The 18960-nt window shown below is 46.0% G+C and overlaps 1 protein-coding gene across 1 annotated transcript in view; it reads right to left on the bottom strand.

The window, feature by feature from the left end:
• Nucleotides 1–12297: 12297 nt before the first annotated feature.
• sorl1 (sortilin-related receptor, L(DLR class) A repeats containing) overlaps nt 12298–18960 on the bottom strand; it is an 86174-nt gene continuing 79511 nt past the window's right edge. The window contains exons 40-48 of the mRNA XM_080459180.1: nt 18482–18572; nt 17367–17557; nt 16619–16738; nt 15218–15382; nt 14642–14816; nt 13755–13861; nt 13315–13504; nt 12914–13126; nt 12298–12394 (exon numbers count right to left, since the gene is read on the bottom strand). Coding sequence (XP_080315306.1) covers nt 12327–12394; nt 12914–13126; nt 13315–13504; nt 13755–13861; nt 14642–14816; nt 15218–15382; nt 16619–16738; nt 17367–17557; nt 18482–18572 — 1320 coding nt within the window. The 3' untranslated portion in view covers nt 12298–12326. The remainder of the gene's footprint in view (nt 12395–12913; nt 13127–13314; nt 13505–13754; nt 13862–14641; nt 14817–15217; nt 15383–16618; nt 16739–17366; nt 17558–18481; nt 18573–18960) is intronic.

Raw genomic sequence — 18960 nt, forward strand, 5'->3', positions numbered from 1 at the left:
GGACGTCAAGGAAGGTGCTTGAATACATCGGTCAGCGTCTCTCCTCGTGACACTCAAGACAAGGCACTAATCTCCGTCTCACGCTAATGACATGGAGACTGCGTACATGTGATTATGTCTGTGGTTCAGACGGAGGTCGCAGTGAACGGCATCAGATACATATCTGATTTGGTACCCGTATGATCGAAGCCTCATTGATGTGGGTCACTTGTGAGCGGGAAGCTGGAAGCTAACCCAGCTTGGCTACTGGTGAACGAGCGACCCAGGTTTAGAATGACTCGTCCATACTCCAACGTCACCACGTAGGACGTGATCTCAACTTCCAGGACGGCGGAAATGTGATTAGAACCCTGTGCGTTCTGGACAGACCGGCTGGTTTTGGAGGAGCTGGCGACTCAATGGGTGGTGTTTCTATTGCCTCTGTGAAACAGGCGCCTCAGATTTTCTAACTCATCAGGCATGCCAGTTTTGGCTCGCGGGCCGCCAGTTGCTGTCCCTCGGTCGACAGCCTCCAGAACTCATAGTTCAGTCGGCCAGGGTACTTTCTGTGGTTTATATGGTTGAAAACGACATCAAAACCACATCACATGTCCAGTTGATAGAATTGACAAGTCAGCAAAATGGTATAATGCAATAAAGAGGCAGCATGAAATTCAAATCAAATAAAAATCAATAAATAGCAGAAACCAAACTGTTGAGAAGATTGGACTGAGCTCACGTTGCCGGTTGGGCACTGAACACACCAACGTATTAGCAGTAGGGCCAATGATTTTCAACATAGTAAATAAAAGGTGCACAATGGTTTATTCATTATCATTAACACTATTTAAACAGAAAACCATGCTATACTGATATTTTAGCGCTTTAAAAGCAAATAATAGCTCAATCCAGCTCCATGCACTTTGCTGTGGTAAAGGGAGCTGAAGCCAACATGAAGCCCGCAGAACATCAAGTCCACAACATTCAGACATCACGGGTCGGTCCCAACCTGCTGACCTGTCAGGTCGTGTCCTGCTTTGGCCTCTTGTCAGAAATGAAGAAGTTTCACAATCTATTATTTGTTGTCTCTTAATTTGATTCTCTTGAATCTCTTCAGCCCTAAAATTAACAGTGTCAGTGCAACGTCGTGATCCGGGTCTGATATTTACCTCTCCTGGGACTTTATCTAAAAATGAAGTGAAAAGAGTGATTAAATAAAACCTCCCTTCTCAAAATAACTTAATATTGACTTTCTTTCTTTCTACGGTCTCCAGAAGTTTCTGCACGCCGCAATACCCATCGAAGTTTAAAAACTTTTAAGTCCTCTGAATCTTTGCGAAGGGCAGAAAGGCAAACTCCCCGATCCCCGAGGGGCCTGGGGGAGGAAGAAATAATGATTTCTCCGAGTCTCTCCCTGCCTCTTGACAAGGTCAGAGCAGCGATTCTTCAGGCAGACAGCGAGAGTCAGAGCTCAGCCCAAAGCAGCACCCAGCTCCGATACTCCCCGATACACAGAATACACATATTACACAATGTCAGCGGCCTCTGTGGAGGCAGTGAGCACACTGCCGGTATGAGAAGAGGGGAACAGAGCCGCCAATATCCAGCAACGCTTTTCTGTCACAAACAGAATCATAACAAACCTCCACGCGTGTGTTGTTCTGATTGTGGACGCACATTCAGATGGAATGTAGGGAGGCACTGACGCCAGTATTGGGTCAGGTACTGCGCAGAGTACTCAGGATAGTTCCCCAATACAACCTGGCCAGTATTATGTGACGACATCCATCAGCAACGTCGGCAGCAGGTAGACAAGAGTGTGATGTACCTTAATATTAATGACATCGACAAAAGTAAGACAGACTCCAAATTATCTGCTGCCAAAATATGCGGCAACTTAAAGGAGTCATCAGCTGGTCTGATCACGTATCCAGTCTTCGTCAAATCGATTCTTAAAATTCATTAGGAAAGAAAAATCTGATATGGTCAGATTTTAGTCACTGAGCCATGTACAAACAGAGCAACGCACCGCACAGATTTAAAATGAAATACAAGGGTCATTTGTAAATCAAATGAGATTCAAAGTTTATACTAGTTCAGTAAGAGGCTAGCGGCTAGAGGTTAGCGGCTAGCGGCTAAGCGCTAAATCTACCCGATGTGGGTTCATGATATTAGCCTCTTGTGTTGACAGCAACACAGAAGCACCATTAAAATCTCACTTTGTGCGGCGCACACATTCTGGTTTGATCAGAGAGCCCGAAAAAAAAATAACTGTTCGTACAACAGCAGCAACTTAAACACCAGGAGAGTTAAACCAGCAGAGTTAAACCAGCAGAGTTAAAGCAGCAGAGTTAAACCAGCAGAGTTAAACCAGCAGAGTTAAACCAGCAGTTAAACCAGGAGAGTTAAACCAGGAGAGTTAAACCAGCAGAGTTAAACCAGGAGAGTTAAACCAGCAGAGTTAGCTCCATGTCGCTCATTAGTTTGACTGCTCAGTTAATCCAGGAGGATTTTACTCCAAGTCGTGCTACATGCTACATGCTAAAGGGTTTCGTGGCTAAACATGATTAAAATATAACTGATACACTCATTAACAGCGAGCCGGAGTGTGTGGCGGCACACAGCGAGCTCAACCCCTCAGTCTACAGTCTACAGCATGTATAGTTCAGCACGTATAGTGCAGTACGTATAGTGCAGTACGTATAGTTCAGTACATGTAGTGCAGTGCGTATAGTTCAGTACATGTAGTGCAGTGCGTATAGTTCAGTAAGCATAGTTCAGTACGTATAGTTCAGTACATGTAGTGCAGTGCGTATAGTTCAGTAAGCATAGTTCAGCACGTATAGTTCAGCACGTATAGTGCAGTACGTATAGTGCAGTACGTATAGTTCAGTACATGTAGTGCAGTATGTATAGTGCAGTACGTATAGTTCAGTAAGCATAGTTCAGTACGTATAGTTCAGTACGTATAGTTCAGTACGTATAGTGCAGTACGTATAGTTCAGTACGTATAGTGCAGTACGTATAGTGCAGTACGTATAGTTCAGAAAATGTAGTGCAGTATGTATAGTGCAGTACGTATAGTTCAGTACGTATAGTGCAGCACGTATAGTTCAGCACGTATAGTTCAGCACGTATAGTGCAGTACGTATAGTGCAGTACGTATAGTTCAGTACATGTAGTGCAGTATGTATAGTGCAGTACGTATAGTTCAGTAAGCATAGTTCAGTACGTATAGTTCAGTAAGCATAGTTCAGTACGTATAGTTCAGTACGCATAGTTCAGCACGTATAGTGCAGTACGTATAGTGCAGTACGTATAGTTCAGTACATGTAGTGCAGTACGTATAGTTCAGTACGTATAGTGCAGTACGTATAGTGCAGTACGTATAGCTCAGTACGTCAGGAGAAGACGAACCGGGAGTCCCTCTGCAGCCCGTGATTGTTATTATTGTCCGTCTACTCACACACGTTCAAAAGAACTATTCACTACAGTCATGGTGAGCATGGGCAGTAGGAACATTTCCCCCATCTACATAAACACGGAACCCAAATGTTTCTGAAAACGTCTTTCCACTTTTCCAAGGAAATGGAGTCTGACCATTTTCAAAAAGTTGTGTTTTCTGTCGCTGTCGTATAAACGACATAACATTTACACGTATAAACGGAGACCCAAGACACGTTTTGCATTTTTCACTTGAACTCATTACTGTCGTGTAAAAATGCCAAATCTGCCAACTCATCATAAAAAGAGAGATGTGCAATTCTTTATCATCATCATCATCCTCAAAATGATTATTAACAACTTACACTACTTGCTGACATAAGTACTCAATCTGTAACCTCTTCAGTTACATGGTTGAATATATGTGTTTTTAGTTGAATGTAAATCGTATTGTTTGGTGCATTATGTGTGTGATTCTTGCTTTCTTGACCAAGGTACTCCCACGAAAGAGACTCCTGCCTCTGCAGGAGGTACCTTGTTAAATAAAGGTTAAGTTACACCATCTGAATACACCCACACCACCACAACCTTCAGCTCAAGCACTCGTTTTCTTGCTGTGCGATTCCCCGGTGCATCAGTAAGAACCTGTGCAGCGCCGTCAAACCCTCCATTCCTCCACAGGATATAATGAATCACCAGGAGGAACCCCGGAGCAGCGGAACCCTCACGCTGCAGAAGCTCGGCCAAGAAGTGGCAGAATGTGGACTTCTTGGTGTTTTACAGCATCATCGTCTGTTAATGTGAGCTACTGTCGGGACTCATCGACAAATCCTCCATCTTCAGGGCGCTGGAGCCGACTCGGTTTGTAACGTGAGGACAGGTGAGAGACAGGACAGGTTCCCAGTCCATCGGTGGGTTAGTACAGAGAAAGACGCAGGATTCTGAGCCACGGCCGTTTGCGGGAGTACCTGAAGAAAAATTATTTGAGATTTATTTTGAAAGGTTTGTCCAAAAAAAGGCGCCCTGGTTGCCCTCTATCTCGATCCGCTGGGAATGTTTGCTCCGCCTTCATGTGAACCGTCTTCCTTCGAATGTACGACATCGAGACGTAAATCTGCTTCCTCACAGGTCTTCACATCCACCAGGCGCCGAGACAAATCTGTCCCTCATTCCAGAGACGCTTAACCTCCGTCCCAACTTCTGCAAACTTCCTATTACTGGGAGATATTTCAGTCATTTCAAAGCGCTTTTACAGTGAAAAACCAACAGTTTGACATGGACAAGCAGAGGAGACGGTGGAAAAGAAAAACTCCTGCAGAACCAGACTCAGAGGTAGAGACTTTCTGTAGAACCAGACTCAGAGGTAGAGACTTTCTGCAGAACCAGACACAGAGGTAGAGACTTTCTGTAGAACCAGACAGAACCAGACTCTGAGGTAGAGACTTTCTGCAGAACCAGACTCAGAGGTAGAGACTTTCTGTAGAACCAGACTCTGAGGTAGAAACTTTCTGCAGAACCAGACTCAGAGGTAGAGACTTTCTGTAGAACCAGACTCAGAGGTAGAGACTTTCTGCAGAACCACACTCAGAGGTAGATACTTTCTGTAGAACCAGACAGAACCAGACTCAGAGGTAGAGACTTTCTGCAGAACCAGACACAGAGGTAGAGACTTTCTGTAGAACCAGACTCAGAGGTAGAGACTTTCTGCAGAACCAGACTCAGAGGTAGAGACTTTCTGCAGAACCAGACTCAGAGGTAGAGACTTTCTGCAGAACCAGACTCAGAGGTAGATACTTTCTGCAGAACCAGACTCAGAGGTAGAGACTTTCTGTAGAACCAGACAGAACCAGACTCAGAGGTAGAGACTTTCTGTAGAACCAGACAGAACCAGACTCAGAGGTAGAGACTTTCTGTAGAACCAGACTCTGAGGTAGAGACTTTCTGCAGAACCAGACTCAGAGGTAGAGACTTTCTGCAGAACCAGACTCAGAGGTGACATTCCAAGCCTTGTTTAGACAGAATCGATGTTGCTTCAACTGTTAACAATGTGTTGTTGTACACACTCGATCCAGGGATTACTCTGGATTACTTAATCGGCCTATATTTGTGATCTCCGTGTTGATGAACCAGGTTTGTTTGACCGTATGATCGTATCCTTATTCAAAATGGATGTTTGTTTGACAGAATGTAAAATGCATGATAAATAAAAGGTATTGTGATTCTTAATAAAACTAATGAGACGTGGTTGTAACCAAGATGGACATGAGCCGTCCCTCCAGTTCTCTCTAGTTCAGAATAAAGTATCTTCCTGAATGGACCCTGTGGGATCACGATCTCACTCTAGACCTGTAGTTAGAGTCTGTAGAGCACAGATGGTGGCAGCCGTCCTCTCTATCCGTTAGGAGGTGAGCCGGGCTGAGCCTGGATGGTACTGGTCCTCCAGAGGAGCACGATGGGAGAATGAGCTGCTCTCAGCTTCAGACTGGACGCTGCTTTGTCCTTCTTCTTTCTCTTCCACCTGTTCTTGACCCTGTGCTGTCTGTTTGACCTGCGGCCTCATCCAATAGCAAACAATCAGACGCCTCTCGACCACCTCTTGACCTGTTAGAGAGCCAGACGAGAGGGGGGCCTGTTTCTGTTCTCTAAATCCCAGGAGCGCTGGGGCTCACCAAAATGATTCACCCAATAACATTCGGCGTACATTTAAGGCTTTAAGGACTCCAGGCCTGAACTGACATCTAAAGTTTGGTCCTCTGTTAATGAATTAAAGTATTATCTCAACGACAAAGGGTTTATTTCTTTCAATCTGTTCACACTTTGGAGGAACAAAATCAAGTTTCTAAGAGGAAATACAATCATTGTCAACATTTAAAATACTGTACATGTTTAGCATTAGCTGGTGGCTAAATGTTTAGCATTGGCTGGTGGCTACATGTTTAGCATTAGCTGGTGGCTAAATGTTTAGCATTGGCTGGTGGCTACATGTCTAGCATTAGCTGGTGGCTAAATGTTTAGCATTGGCTGGTGGCTACATGTCTAGCATTAGCTGGTGGCTACATGTTTAGCATTAGCTGGTGGCTACATGTTTAGCATTAGCTGGTGGCTACATGTTTAGCATTAGCTGGTGGCTAAATGTTTAGCATTAGCTGGTGGCTACATGTCTAGCATTAGCTGGTGGCTACATGTTTAGCATTAGCTGGTGGCTACATGTTTAGCATTAGCTGGTGGCTACATGTTTAGCATTAGCTGGTGGCTACATGTTTAGCATTAGCTGGTGGCTACATGTCTAGCATTAGCTGGTGGCTACTGGTATTAGCTGCTAATGTTAGCTTCGCGGTTCCACGGCGATGTTCTGTTGCTTCGTTCTGAACTTAAAGAAACTTTCTGACGGGCTTTTCACCATTTCTACAATTAATTTGTCAAAGGTAGCGTTTGGTGTGTGTGTGTGTGTGTGTGTGTGTGTGTGTGTGTGTGTGTGTGTGTGTGTGTGTGTGTGTGTGTGTGTGTGTGTGTGTGTGTGTGTGCAGTCTGACCTCTCCTGACCTCTGTTGGAAGTTCTCAGTTCTGCAGCCTCCGGCCCTGATCCGTCTGCAGCGGGTGGATCTGTCTGTCCCGTCTGTCCTCCTCTTCTCTCCACTGTCCTCTCACCTCCACCAGGACAGCAGGGAGACGCCTCCTGAGCCTGGTTCTGCAGGTTTCTTCCTTTCCAGAGTCGCTCATGTGGATTTGGTGACGGTGCCCCTCAGGTATTGTGACCAGGAGCAAAACGATGTCCTGGTTGTCTCGAGGTGTCCAGCTCCTCCAGCTGTGGCAGGAATAGAGACGACGCACACTGATGACGTCATGCATGACGGTTTATTCTTTAACAAGACTCACCCTCACCTCCGTTCACATTCACAGGAGAAATTAACTGTATAACCTGTTTCCTTCTGACTATCATTTTAACACTTATTACAATTCTTACATCCTAAACACCATTTTGAACAATATGAAATACATTTAAATCATAAAAACGTGAACTATTTACTTGTTGTCTAATATAAACACTATTTACAGTACAGAACAAACTCACTGACCAGTCACCTACAATATGACAAATCTGACCTGGTATCTACCATGAAGATGATTTTAACTTAAAAATCCATCAGAATTATCAAAGTGCCTCAAATTATTCATAAAGTGCAACTTAAATTCAGTTTAAAACTTATAAAAGTTATAGTTAGCAGGCCTTATTAACTGTTTCATCCCCAATCTCTTGTTAAAACTCTTATTTCAGGAACACAGACATTCTGGTCGATCAGCCACTGCTAAACCACGAAAATCTGCACTTTGGTCTTTTAAAAGACGATTTACTAACCTGTGGCAAGAGTAGAGAAGACGCGCAGGTTGAGCTGATGACGTCACACAGGAAGGTTTGTTCTTCCTCTGCGGGCTAAATCTACTCTGTACCATTAGCGCCGTGCGCCCCCTAGAGGCTGAACGTAGGAGCGTGACGTGTTCACTGAGAATTAATAAACCAAGTACAGTAGGTATTTGGATGGCAAATAAAATGAAATGAAACTTGATAAAAATTTGATTAAATAAGGGTGTCTGCTTTTTACCCTCATCTTTTGACCCTCTACAATAATGATAATAATGATAATAATAATAATAATAATAATAATAATAATAATAATAATAAATAAGGTCTCTCTGGGCCCAAACCAGCCACAGACTTAGATTGTAGGAGATAAACGTAAAGTAACAGGAGGTGAATGCAACCTTCAACACTCATGGACTCTTAAAAGCCTGAGCAGCAGCTCCCTGGCGCCCCCTGATGGTTATCATCTGTCATTTCACCCCATCCTGATCTTTTTTTCTCCCACTCTCTTTCTTAATGCAGCAGCCTTGATGTCTTCATTCATGATGACACAACAGACCAGTCCAGTGCAACATGTGGATGTGACTTCTGTGGAGGTCGGCAAGAGGAAGTGGGATGAGGCGACGCCTCCAAACTGGGAGGATGAAGATCTCAATGCAGCTCACAGTGACTCTGGAAACGGATCAGCTTGGTTTGGTTTTCTCGCCGAGTCATGCTTAGGTTTTTGTTTAAAAATCCTGTCTGTGTTATTGCATGACTGTGCAAAATCAACGCTGAAAAGAGAAACAAGCACCAGCGAAAACATGACGTTGCACATCTGTTCAAACTCGAGAGGTTTTCATTCCGAATGTCTAGTTTCAGGGTTAACGTGCTTAAAGTCAAGATTTCAATGTTCACTTGGAATCGTTGCTGTATAATCAGGCCCTGAGCAAAGTGTACCTAATAAAGACTTCAAGAAAGTGAATTTTTCAATACGTTTATTTCAGTATAAGTGGTTTTTAAAACACCTCACACTGTTTTTCCAAACTTCCCATTTTCCTTGCAATCTCCAATACAAGCAGGCAAGACAATGAACATCATCAAACACGGCGAGTCCAACGTGGTGGAAAAACTCAGTTTGAAGCAAAGTAAGACGAGGTGGATGACAAACAGTCACACAATAACCAAAGATGAGACTCTGTACACGTGTAAAACCTGACCGAAAAACATGGCGTGGCCGGCGGGCGGGTGGGCGGGCGGCGCGCCGAGGAGCAGTGATCTGACCCAAATAGCCTCGTGTGCAGGTGTATGCATGCGTGTGCACTTGTGTTCTATCATACAAACATCACACAGAAACCTAACGTGGTCCAATAAGGCATTACGTGGCAAAACACAGAATCAGAACACAAACTTCACAAAAAGAAAAAATAACCTGCAAAATAAAATCAGTTTTAAGGCGAAGAAACAGAAAAATAAAAAGTACAGTTTGAGAAATGTTTGTAAGGAACCCGGACTATATCGACTTGTAGGGCTGCGGTCGGTGAGAATCGAGTGATAAAAAGAACGAACGATACTCCACAGAGAAATACACCACCATTTAAACTTGTTGGACCTTCATTAGTACTTTACAGTTCCAGTCTGCATGGTGGACTTAGAAGAAATGGATTCACATCAATCAGCAGAAAACTCCAACGGCTCTTCAAACAAGCCTCTGGAAAAGCCGTTTGATTGGCCGATTGGATCGGTACGTGTTCATCAAGAGGACAAGTGACTTCACATGATTCAGCCATGATGCACATCCTGACAGGTGAGATCTCGTGTTTCAGCAGGTAAAAGTGGCAGAAGTCCGACTTTCCTGCTGCCAACAGATAAAACATCAACTCATAAGTTTCACTGGAGATAATATGGGAACATGTGGAACCTTTCAGTGCACGGCAGTCCCGTGCATGTGCCTTGACCTTTCTCACTAAATGACTGTACACATGACGAACACGTCGACCTCCTCGACTCTGAAACCAGCTCAGGTTAAATAAAAAAAAAAAAAAGGGCTCCATTAAATGAGATGAAAAAGAAGTGAACGTGAAGTGGAAAGAGAAATCCTGACATGGTGAAGAGAGCAGACGAAGAGGAGGAGGAGGAGGAGGAGGAGGAGTCCACCACAGTTCTGAAGTAACGACCTCACATGGAGGTCCTGAATATTTCATTCAGCTCACACGGTGCTGCAGTACAGGTGTTTTTATAGTCTGGGTTCCTTTCCAGTGTCGGTCTGGGGAACATCTGAAGATCCTTGGTGAGAATGGGCCGATAGAAGACGAGGGCTGGCAGAGGGGCTGCGGGACGTACAGAACATCCATCACCTTCCACAAACCAATAGTGAGGAGCGACGCTTCCCTGCACGGTGCGTTCACAACATCACGTTAACAAAAGATCGTGTTTCACTTCTTTATTCCAACATTTCATCAGACCTGGGAGCTTAAAGAACAAAGAAGAAGAAAACAATCTGAAGGTCTGATTAAAACCGGATCCAAGAAGAGAAAGAACATTTTTATCTGGACGTAAAACTTCATAAACTTTATCACAAGTCGAATCTCTCGACAATATAATGACATTAGACTGATGTGGTGCAGCTTGGCTCGCAGCCAAAATCCAAACAAACAAACAAACAAGAACTTCACAGGAGTCGACAGTAGCTTCACGAGCTGGACCGAACCTTAACCAGTACAAAATACATTCATGAAGACGTCTTTACTAACGAAACATGAACACGGTCAACAGGAAGCAGGACACCCTCCGAGACCACCGGACCAGACGGAACCGACCGGACTCAGCCTCCACACACACAGTGGAACTTTCCATGTGACTCTGATTAGTGACCGATAATAAAACGTGAAATGACGGGTCTTGATTCAGGAGCTGGTTTTTCTACTGAAAGTCGGTTGAAGACGAACAAACGTCTCCGTGATGCAGACGACACCAGACTCCAGCAGGGAGACGCTGCCGCACGGAAACACAAGACAAGTCGGTCGCTTCTCAGAGTTTTGGTCTGAACAAGAAGCCACAGCTTTGGACTTTTCCATAAATATGATAAAAAAGTATGTCTCAGTGTTTTTAAAAGAAACGAAGCCAAATAAAAGTTCAGTGTCAGAAAGACTCAACAGAAACGGGTAAAAAGCTCCACGGCTGAACGCTTCATCCGTCACAGCTTGTTTCACAGCGCTGAGCCCGTGGAGCGGTGGATGAAGGGGTGGATGAAGGGGGACGAAGGGGTGGAGGAAGGGGTGGATGGAGCGGTGGATGAAGGGGTGGAGGAAGGGGTGGATGGAGCGGTGGAGGAAGGGGTGGATGGAGCGGTGGATGAAGGGGTGGAGGAAGGGGTGGAGGAAGGGGTGGATGGAGCGGGGATGAAGGGGTGGAGGAAGGGTGGATGAAGGGGTGGATGGAGCGGTGGATGAAGGGGTGGAGGAAGGGGTGGATGAAGGGGTGGATGAAGCAGTGGATGAAGTGGTGGATGGAGCGGTGGATGAAGCGGTGCCTCGGCCACGGCGGTGATGGTGGTGGTGCTGCGCTGGTGTCCGCTCCGATACTCTTCCCTGAGAACCCCAAACACACTTCTCTACTACTACATGGCGTACAACGCTGGGGGGTGGAGGGTGGGGGGTGGGATGTGGGCGTGGAGGGGTTAAAAACAATAGAAACAAGCTGCCACAGAACGATGTGGTGCAGCATGGCGAGGAGAGGACACATTAAAAGCCAGTATTTACAGACAGGGTGGAGGATGCCAGCAGCAGGGTGGAGCGAGGCCTCGTCCTACAGCTGGTGGGGAAATAAAGGAGGACCTGTGAGGTCACGGCGTGGCGGATGTGTGAGGTCACGGCGTGGCGCCGGCCGGCTGTTTGGCCGCGTCAAAGACTTTACAAGAATCAGCAGCTTTGGACAAGACGGGCACGTCGGACGTCGAACCTCTTCCTCACCTTCGTCACGACGAGCAAGTCTGACAGTTTGTAGTTTGTAGTTTGTACAGTTTGTACAGTTTGTACACAGCAGGAGTCTCAGTCCTGGTGTTTCTCCTCAGAGTGTGTTTGCGTTCGACTCGCAGTCTCTGGATGCTGATTTTGGCTTTAAGCGATGAACCACTCCTACGGAAAGTCAGTTTGCATTTCGACGGGGTCCGTCGTTCACCGCGGCGCCCGACAAACTCAGGTCCTTCACAGTTTCTTCAGAGTCCGCCTCTTCCTCACGCTCTGACTTGTTTTTTTTTTTTTTTGACCCCATATATATATTTAACATTATAAAAAATAAGTTATTGCGCATCCAAAAAAAGTGCATCATATATTTGAAAAATATCTCTTTCTCTCTTTACACTTTTCCATTTTTCTTCGCGTTTCTCCGGGCTGACGTGATCGGGAGGATTCCCGGGGCGGAGGACGGCGGCGAGGTTTTTCCAGCTCGTTCGCGCCATCGTACTGAAGGGGCGTGGCCTAAGGGAGGGGTGAGGACAGAGAGAGAGAGAGAGAGAGAGAGAGAGAGAGAGAGAGAGAGAGAGAGAGAGAGAGAGGATGTGCTGCTACGCGATGACCATGGGAACGTCGTCTGAGAAGCCGCTGATCATGGGAGCATCTTCATCATCGTCACCTGGAGAGGAAGAGGAGGGTTAATGACCTGTGATTGACTGAATGATCGACTACAGAATCGCTTCACGTCTCATCAGGAGACGACCTTTAGAGAGTCTTTCACTACACGCATGCACAATGCTTGTAATTTGACTCCAGCTTCCTGGTGTCAGTCCACTGTATTAGCCTCAGATCGACTTTTAAACACTCTTCAAATACTAAAATACATACAAAAGGCTCGTTATATGACGCTTGGTTCATAGCCTGGCTACTGAAGTGTCAAAAGACACAAAAAAAAATAAACATTTTAAAAACCTGTTCGATGTATAAACACAGTTTTCAGAGAGATTTCCTCAACCTGAACCAAATGACCAGAATCTTAGCCTGGACAGAGGTGGGTGGTAGAGAAGTACATTTAAAAGTTGAAATAGGAAACACTTGAGCAGAGAAAAGCTGAGCACAGCGCCTCCTACAGACGACTGCTTCTGACTAATCAGTGGACTGAAGCCAGGATCAGTTCTGATGAAGAGGCTCCTGGTACCCAGTTCGTCCCCGGACGAGAAGATGGCCGAGCCCAGACGGGAGTTGTAGTGCGAGTTGGCGAAGGCGGTGAAGTTGTTCTGCAGCCGTCTGTGCCTCAGGTAGAGCGCCACCAGACCCCCGCAGACCCCCAGCAGCAGCAGGAAGAGCACCGGCACCACCACGGCTGCCATGTCCCCCGAGTGGCCCTCAGCCCGGGAGGCGTCAGCGGCGCCTGGAGACGAGCAGGAACACACACAGCCGGGACTTTGACTTGTTTGGAACATTTACCTTCTGGTGTAGTTTCCAGATTATCCTACAGAGGGCGCTCTGAGGGCTCAGCATCATGTCGACCTGCTGAACAATCACTGAACAAAGCTCATGATGGCCTGTGTGTGTGTGTGTGTGTGTGTGTGTGTGTACCTGTCAGCTGGGTGTACAGCAGCATGGCCGCCTCTCCACACAGCTGTCCGCTCACCAGACAGCGAGCCTGGACGGAGAAGCTGTAGTTGTGTCCGGGCTGCAGGCTGCCGATGCGGAAGTACGTCTCCGTGGTGTTTCCCAGGAAGGACGTCTGGTTGGTGACGCTGTCCAACACGTGCACCTCGTAGCCCTTCAACCAGCAGGGGGCAGAAAACCAGAGAATGTGTTCAGGTCCCAGACTGAAGGTCAAACTCAAGATGGAGACTGAAACCGATGGGGACTTTACAGGACATGGGGCTTAATCCCTGACTGTGGCTCCGAGGTGGATTAATAAACTCTTTATTCCAGGTCCTACACTCCTATGATTGAAGAGATTACAGCTGATGCTCTATCGTCCAGCCGGCAACATGTTGGGTCTGGAGCTGGTCTGGTGGTCTCACCCGGCTCTCGTTGAAGTCTTTCTCTCTCACAGCCAGACTCTTCCAGAAGAGGAAGACGTGGTCTTTCTCCGTCAGGATCTTCAGGGCCTCGGGAGCTGGAAGAGGAACTGAAGCAGGACAGAGACCGTCCTCAGGTCAGAGGTCACTCACATCAGGACGAGAAGAAGGAAACTAATCCTCTGGGTTCTATACAACTCAATTAAAAACCCAAATCCTCAAACCAGGCTCAGTTTGGGTCCATGAGACCAGATTAGTCCTAAAAAAAACGAATAATTACTGAAACGCTCGTTGTCTTCAGTAAACTACAGATCATCACACGGTGGAGTCGAGGTTACAGGCCCTCATGGTCGTGGCGTCCCACAGGGGCCTGTGTTGGGACCCACGCTTTATTTAATTCAAATAAACTGAAAGATTATCTGGATTATAAAGGAAGCAAGTTAAAATGATCATGTTAACACTTTTCAGACCAAATCTGCTAAAACCATCAGGGTCTGGAAAAAGGAACTCCTGTTCTGCATAAAGAATAATGGACCCAAAACTTTACAGAAATGGTTCAAAGCTAGAGAATATATCCTGTTTGTGGAGTTAAACCGGAATAATCCTGATAATCCAGCTGGATCAGATTCTGATCTCCTCACTGTTTTATAGATTATGTGTCTAGATTGAAATCAGTTTAAGATCTTTTTCTTTTGCTTCCCTCGTTAGTGGAATGTGATCAAAATGTCCGTTAACAACAACCCGACGGTGGAGGTGAGATATTTAAAACAAACAGACGCAGACAAATATTGACATGATGCATGTTTTCTCTATAAACCAGACGTTCCTCCCGGTCCAACATGGGATTAACCCCTCGGCTGCCGCTGAGCCGCTGAGCCTCGGAGCTGTACCTGTGCTGAGAGAGAAGCTGGCCTCTTTGCTCATGTTGCGCAGGCGGACGGAGACGCTGTAGCGTCCTCCGGGCTCCAGACCCTTCAGGACGTACTCCACCGTGTTGTTGGAGGTGCTCAGCTTGTAGTCCCGCTCCACCTTCCGGATCACGTCCCGGACGTGGATGGCGTACGTCTGAAGACACAACGAAGGAGGAAGCAGAAGGTCTTTACAGGAGACGCAGGAACGTTGGTTCCTTCTAGAACGACAGTTTGGTTTCCCCCTGGTGAGTCTGTTCAAGTGAATCAATGAGGCTGGAGTCAAACTACAAGTGCTGTTTTTGGACTAAAGCGATACGATCAAATACACTAATCTGTGATTCATTAGATTAAAAAAATGATTCAAATCACGTAGAACTCATATTAATATCAAACGTCAGTTTATAAAGATGAAGATTTCTTGTAATAATCCCACATGTGGCTGCGCCGTATGGACAGACTGCACTGCAGCCAGCGGTTTGGACTCTCAGGTTCTAATAGTGTCAATCATCATCATCATCATCATCATCATCACAGACACAGGAGGAAGAGCGGTACCAGGTCTGAGTTCGGCGCGTCGAACGGCGGCTGCCACTTCAGCGTGGCCTGCGTCTTGTCCACCCTCACCCGGTGGAGGTTTCTGGGAGGAAGCCTCTCGTTGGGGATCATCTTCACCACGGCGTAGTCGGAGGGAGGACCGAGGAAGGGCGAGACCACCCGAGCCTGAAGGGGGAACCGGAGTCAGTCAGCATGGTTCTGTTCAGGTTCTGTTCAGGTTCTGTTCACGGCCCAAACAGAAGAGAAAAGACTTCCCCATCCTGACCAGTCGGATAAAATTACACTTTTGAACCTAAATCCTTCTGAAACGCAGTTTCATGGGACCTCTGATGCTTCTGGAATCATGTTCAAGGTCGGGTGTGACGGAGGCTGAGCTCCACCCGTCTGCAGCTGGTCTGAACAGGAAGTACACAAATCTGTCCAATTAAAACGGAACCAACAGGATCGGATAGAAATTCTATTCGTAACACTGAAATGAGTCACTGCTGATATTCTATAGATTTTTTGTGCGACTGAACAATGTGCACATGTTTCAGTCCCTGTGGAGACACTGGTGGTTTGTGTGCACAGACAGTGGTTTGCAGAAGTCTGTGACTCCATGCGGTGGTTTCCTTGGTTTGTAAGGGGCCGCGCAGCAGTATTCCAGTAAACTACCTGAAGTAGTACTGCAGTACTGCAGCAGTACTGGAGTGAGGAGCAGTTTTAAAGCCTGCCATGTTAAATGTGTCTGTAAACCACAGAATGTGACCACATGACGGAACAAATGTGAAAACAGAATATCTTCCAGAGGAGATGGTGAAAACAGATTAATACAGTGAAGAAAACACACATTTATTTTGAAGGCATACAAGCATTTCCTGGACTATAAGTTGCATCTGTTAAAATAAGACAAAAACCTCTTATTCCCAGTGATTAAAGAATTCATGTGTTTCTCCATGTTCACATGTAAGTCCAGATGTTCCTCCTGTTCCAGAAGCTTCTGTGACCTTTAGTGAACGATGAGCCGGTTTCCACGGCAGCGATGTCAAAGGAAAACACCAGAATGTTGTCGGGTAAATAAAGTTTCCTTCATCACAGTGACGCTTTTCTTTCCTTCAGTTTCTCCCTCTGAAGTCTTTCTACTCTTACTTTAAATCCTGAAGTCTTTCTACTCTTACTTTAAATCCTGAAGTCTTTCTACTCTTCCTTTAAATCCTGCTCTGGACATTTCTCTTTTTGCTGGTCAAAGTCGTCACGGAGGTTTTTCTGTGGTCGTACAGAGACACCTAGTGGTCACAGGTGGGATGTACCACTGCGGGAGTCACATGACCAACCAAACGACTGAAAGAATTGTGACTCGTAGTCGAGGAAATGTGGTGTTGTGCTTTGAATAAGGATGCAAGCCGAAGGGAAAAGCCTGACCAGGAAGAGGTACTGCTCGTCGCTGTCCACGGTCACCGTGAGGCTGAGGGAGGAGGTCCGGACCTGCCGGGGGCTGCGGTACAGATCCAGGAAGGAGGTGGCGTAAAACACCCCGTACACCTGGAGGCAAACACACAACAACTGAGGTGAGTCACATCCACTGCAGAATCATTTTCAAAAAGCTTCTCCTGCAAAACGGAACAGTATGAACTCCAGAACGACGAGAAGAGCCGCTTCTCCTCACGAAGTAGAGAAGTTGTTTGGTTTCTTCCTGAAATTCTTTAATTAATATTCACTCACTTTTCTCCCGTGATGTTACTGGAGGATGTTTTAAGTTGTAAAATCACAATTTTAGTGAAGAAATTAAGGTCCATTGCGTTAACAGAGGAGAAGGTCAGAAGGATGAAGCTGTCTGAAGCTTCTCGGGATTTCTCTCATTGTTTCAAGATATTCTCCACTTTTCACTTTTTTCTTTCTGATTTTCTCAGTTTTAATCAGATTTTTGAAAAACTTAATTTTTTGAAGATTTCCTCGGGTTTTGTTTAACATTTGTTCTTTTTTTTTTCCTTATGTTTTTTCAGGTTTTCCCATTTTTTTTCTAAATGTTTTTTCTTAAATTTTCTCAGGTGTTTTTCTTATTTTTTCAAATGTCCCCGGTTTTCTTCCAGATGCCCCCCCCCCCCCCCCCCCCCTCCTCCCCAGGTTTTCAGGTCGTTGTTGTTTCCTCCTTTAGATTTTGCGCCATCACCTGTGCAGGTGCGTCGCCGACGCTCCACGTGCACTCCACGGCCGTCTGGTTGAGAGCTCGCGCTTTGAGGCTGGGCCTGTCGGGCTGCGAGCCTCTGGTCTGCTGGTGGGACAGGGCGGTGGGGCTGTCTCCGATGCTGGTGTGCGCCCACACCGCCACCTCGTACAACGTGCCCGCCGTCAGGTTTGTGGCTGCAAACACAGTGGGAGGAGCCAACATTTTATTAGTCAAGGTTACTGAGTTACTGATTGATCTCGACAAACTGTGGAGACATGGAACCTGTTAGTGGGAGAATAAGCTGGTCAGAATACCCGTTTGACCAAGAATATCTTTCTACTGGAAGTTAGAAGCAGGAGAGAAGAATCCTCCAGAGACGTTAAAATACGGCGAGAAACGATGCAGCCAGTGACCACATGGCTGTGAACTGGTGAAAATGTCTTCATGAATGATGGACTGAAGGTTTCCTGTAAGTTGTAATGGTAATAAGAGACCATCCTCTGCCCGTCGGACTGCAGCTGCTGAATCACAGAATCTTGATAAACGATTCTGTCCTCAGAAATGAGGAAATAAAGAAGCAGTGAAATCATCTCAGCTGCTTTTGTCTCTCGTTAGAATTCATTCAGGAGATAATTCATTTATTCTTATGTACTTTATCTGGATTTGATGAGATGGTTGGATCAACGTTTTGTTTTGAGCTCTGCTAAATATCAACAGCAAGGCTGATAAGAATCACACTGACCTGCCAGAACATTAGAACCAGCTTGCTGAATATTGTTTAGGTCCTCCTCAAACCGTCTGACGTGCACCAGACTGTTGTGCACCACGTAAACTCACAACCAGAACCACCTTCTGCAGCAGCTTGTATTGTTCCACCTTGATCCCATCACCAGCTGATAGAACCTGGAAGACCTGACCGTCCTCAAACTCTCTCCAATCCTTCCCTCACTCCGCTCATTGCTCCAGACAGCGGTCATAATGTTATGGCTGATCAGAGGCTCCGTTATCAGTCAGCTTGTGATTTTAAACACTCTCATGTTACATTTAAAAAAAAAAAGAGTAATAAGCAGAATTGAAGGAAGTGAGTTTCAGCTGTGAAGGAACCGGACATTGTTTACCTCTCAGAACCGAGTCTGTGACGGTGAAGTTCCTGTTCTCCTTGACGTGTGTGTCGAACTGCCAGGACAGAACCACAACGTACTGCTTCACCTGCAGGGGAACACGGGAACAGGTCCCAGGCATGAGTTAGGAGTGGGTGTGTGTGTTTAGGAGTGTGTGTGTTCAGAATGTGTGTTCAGTGTGTGTGTTCAGAATGTGTGTGTGTTCAGAGAGTGTGTTCAGAGTGTGTGTGTGTTCAGAGTGAGTGTTCAGAGTGTGTGTTCAGAGTGAGTGTTCAGAGTCTGTGTGTGTTTAGGAGAGTGTGAGTGTAAGAGACTGTGTGTTCAGAGTGTGTGTTTAGGAGAGTGTGAGTGTAAGAGAGTGTGTGTTCAGAGTGAGTGTTCAGAGTCTGTGTGTGTTTAGGAGAGAGTGTGTGTTCAGAGTGTGTGTTCAGAGTGAGTGTTCAGAGTCTGTGTGTGTTTAGGAGAGAGTGTGTGTT

The sequence above is a fragment of the Lipophrys pholis genome (assembly GCF_963383615.2).
Source record: "Lipophrys pholis genome assembly, chromosome: 3".
Lineage (NCBI taxonomy): Eukaryota > Metazoa > Chordata > Actinopteri > Blenniiformes > Blenniidae > Lipophrys > Lipophrys pholis.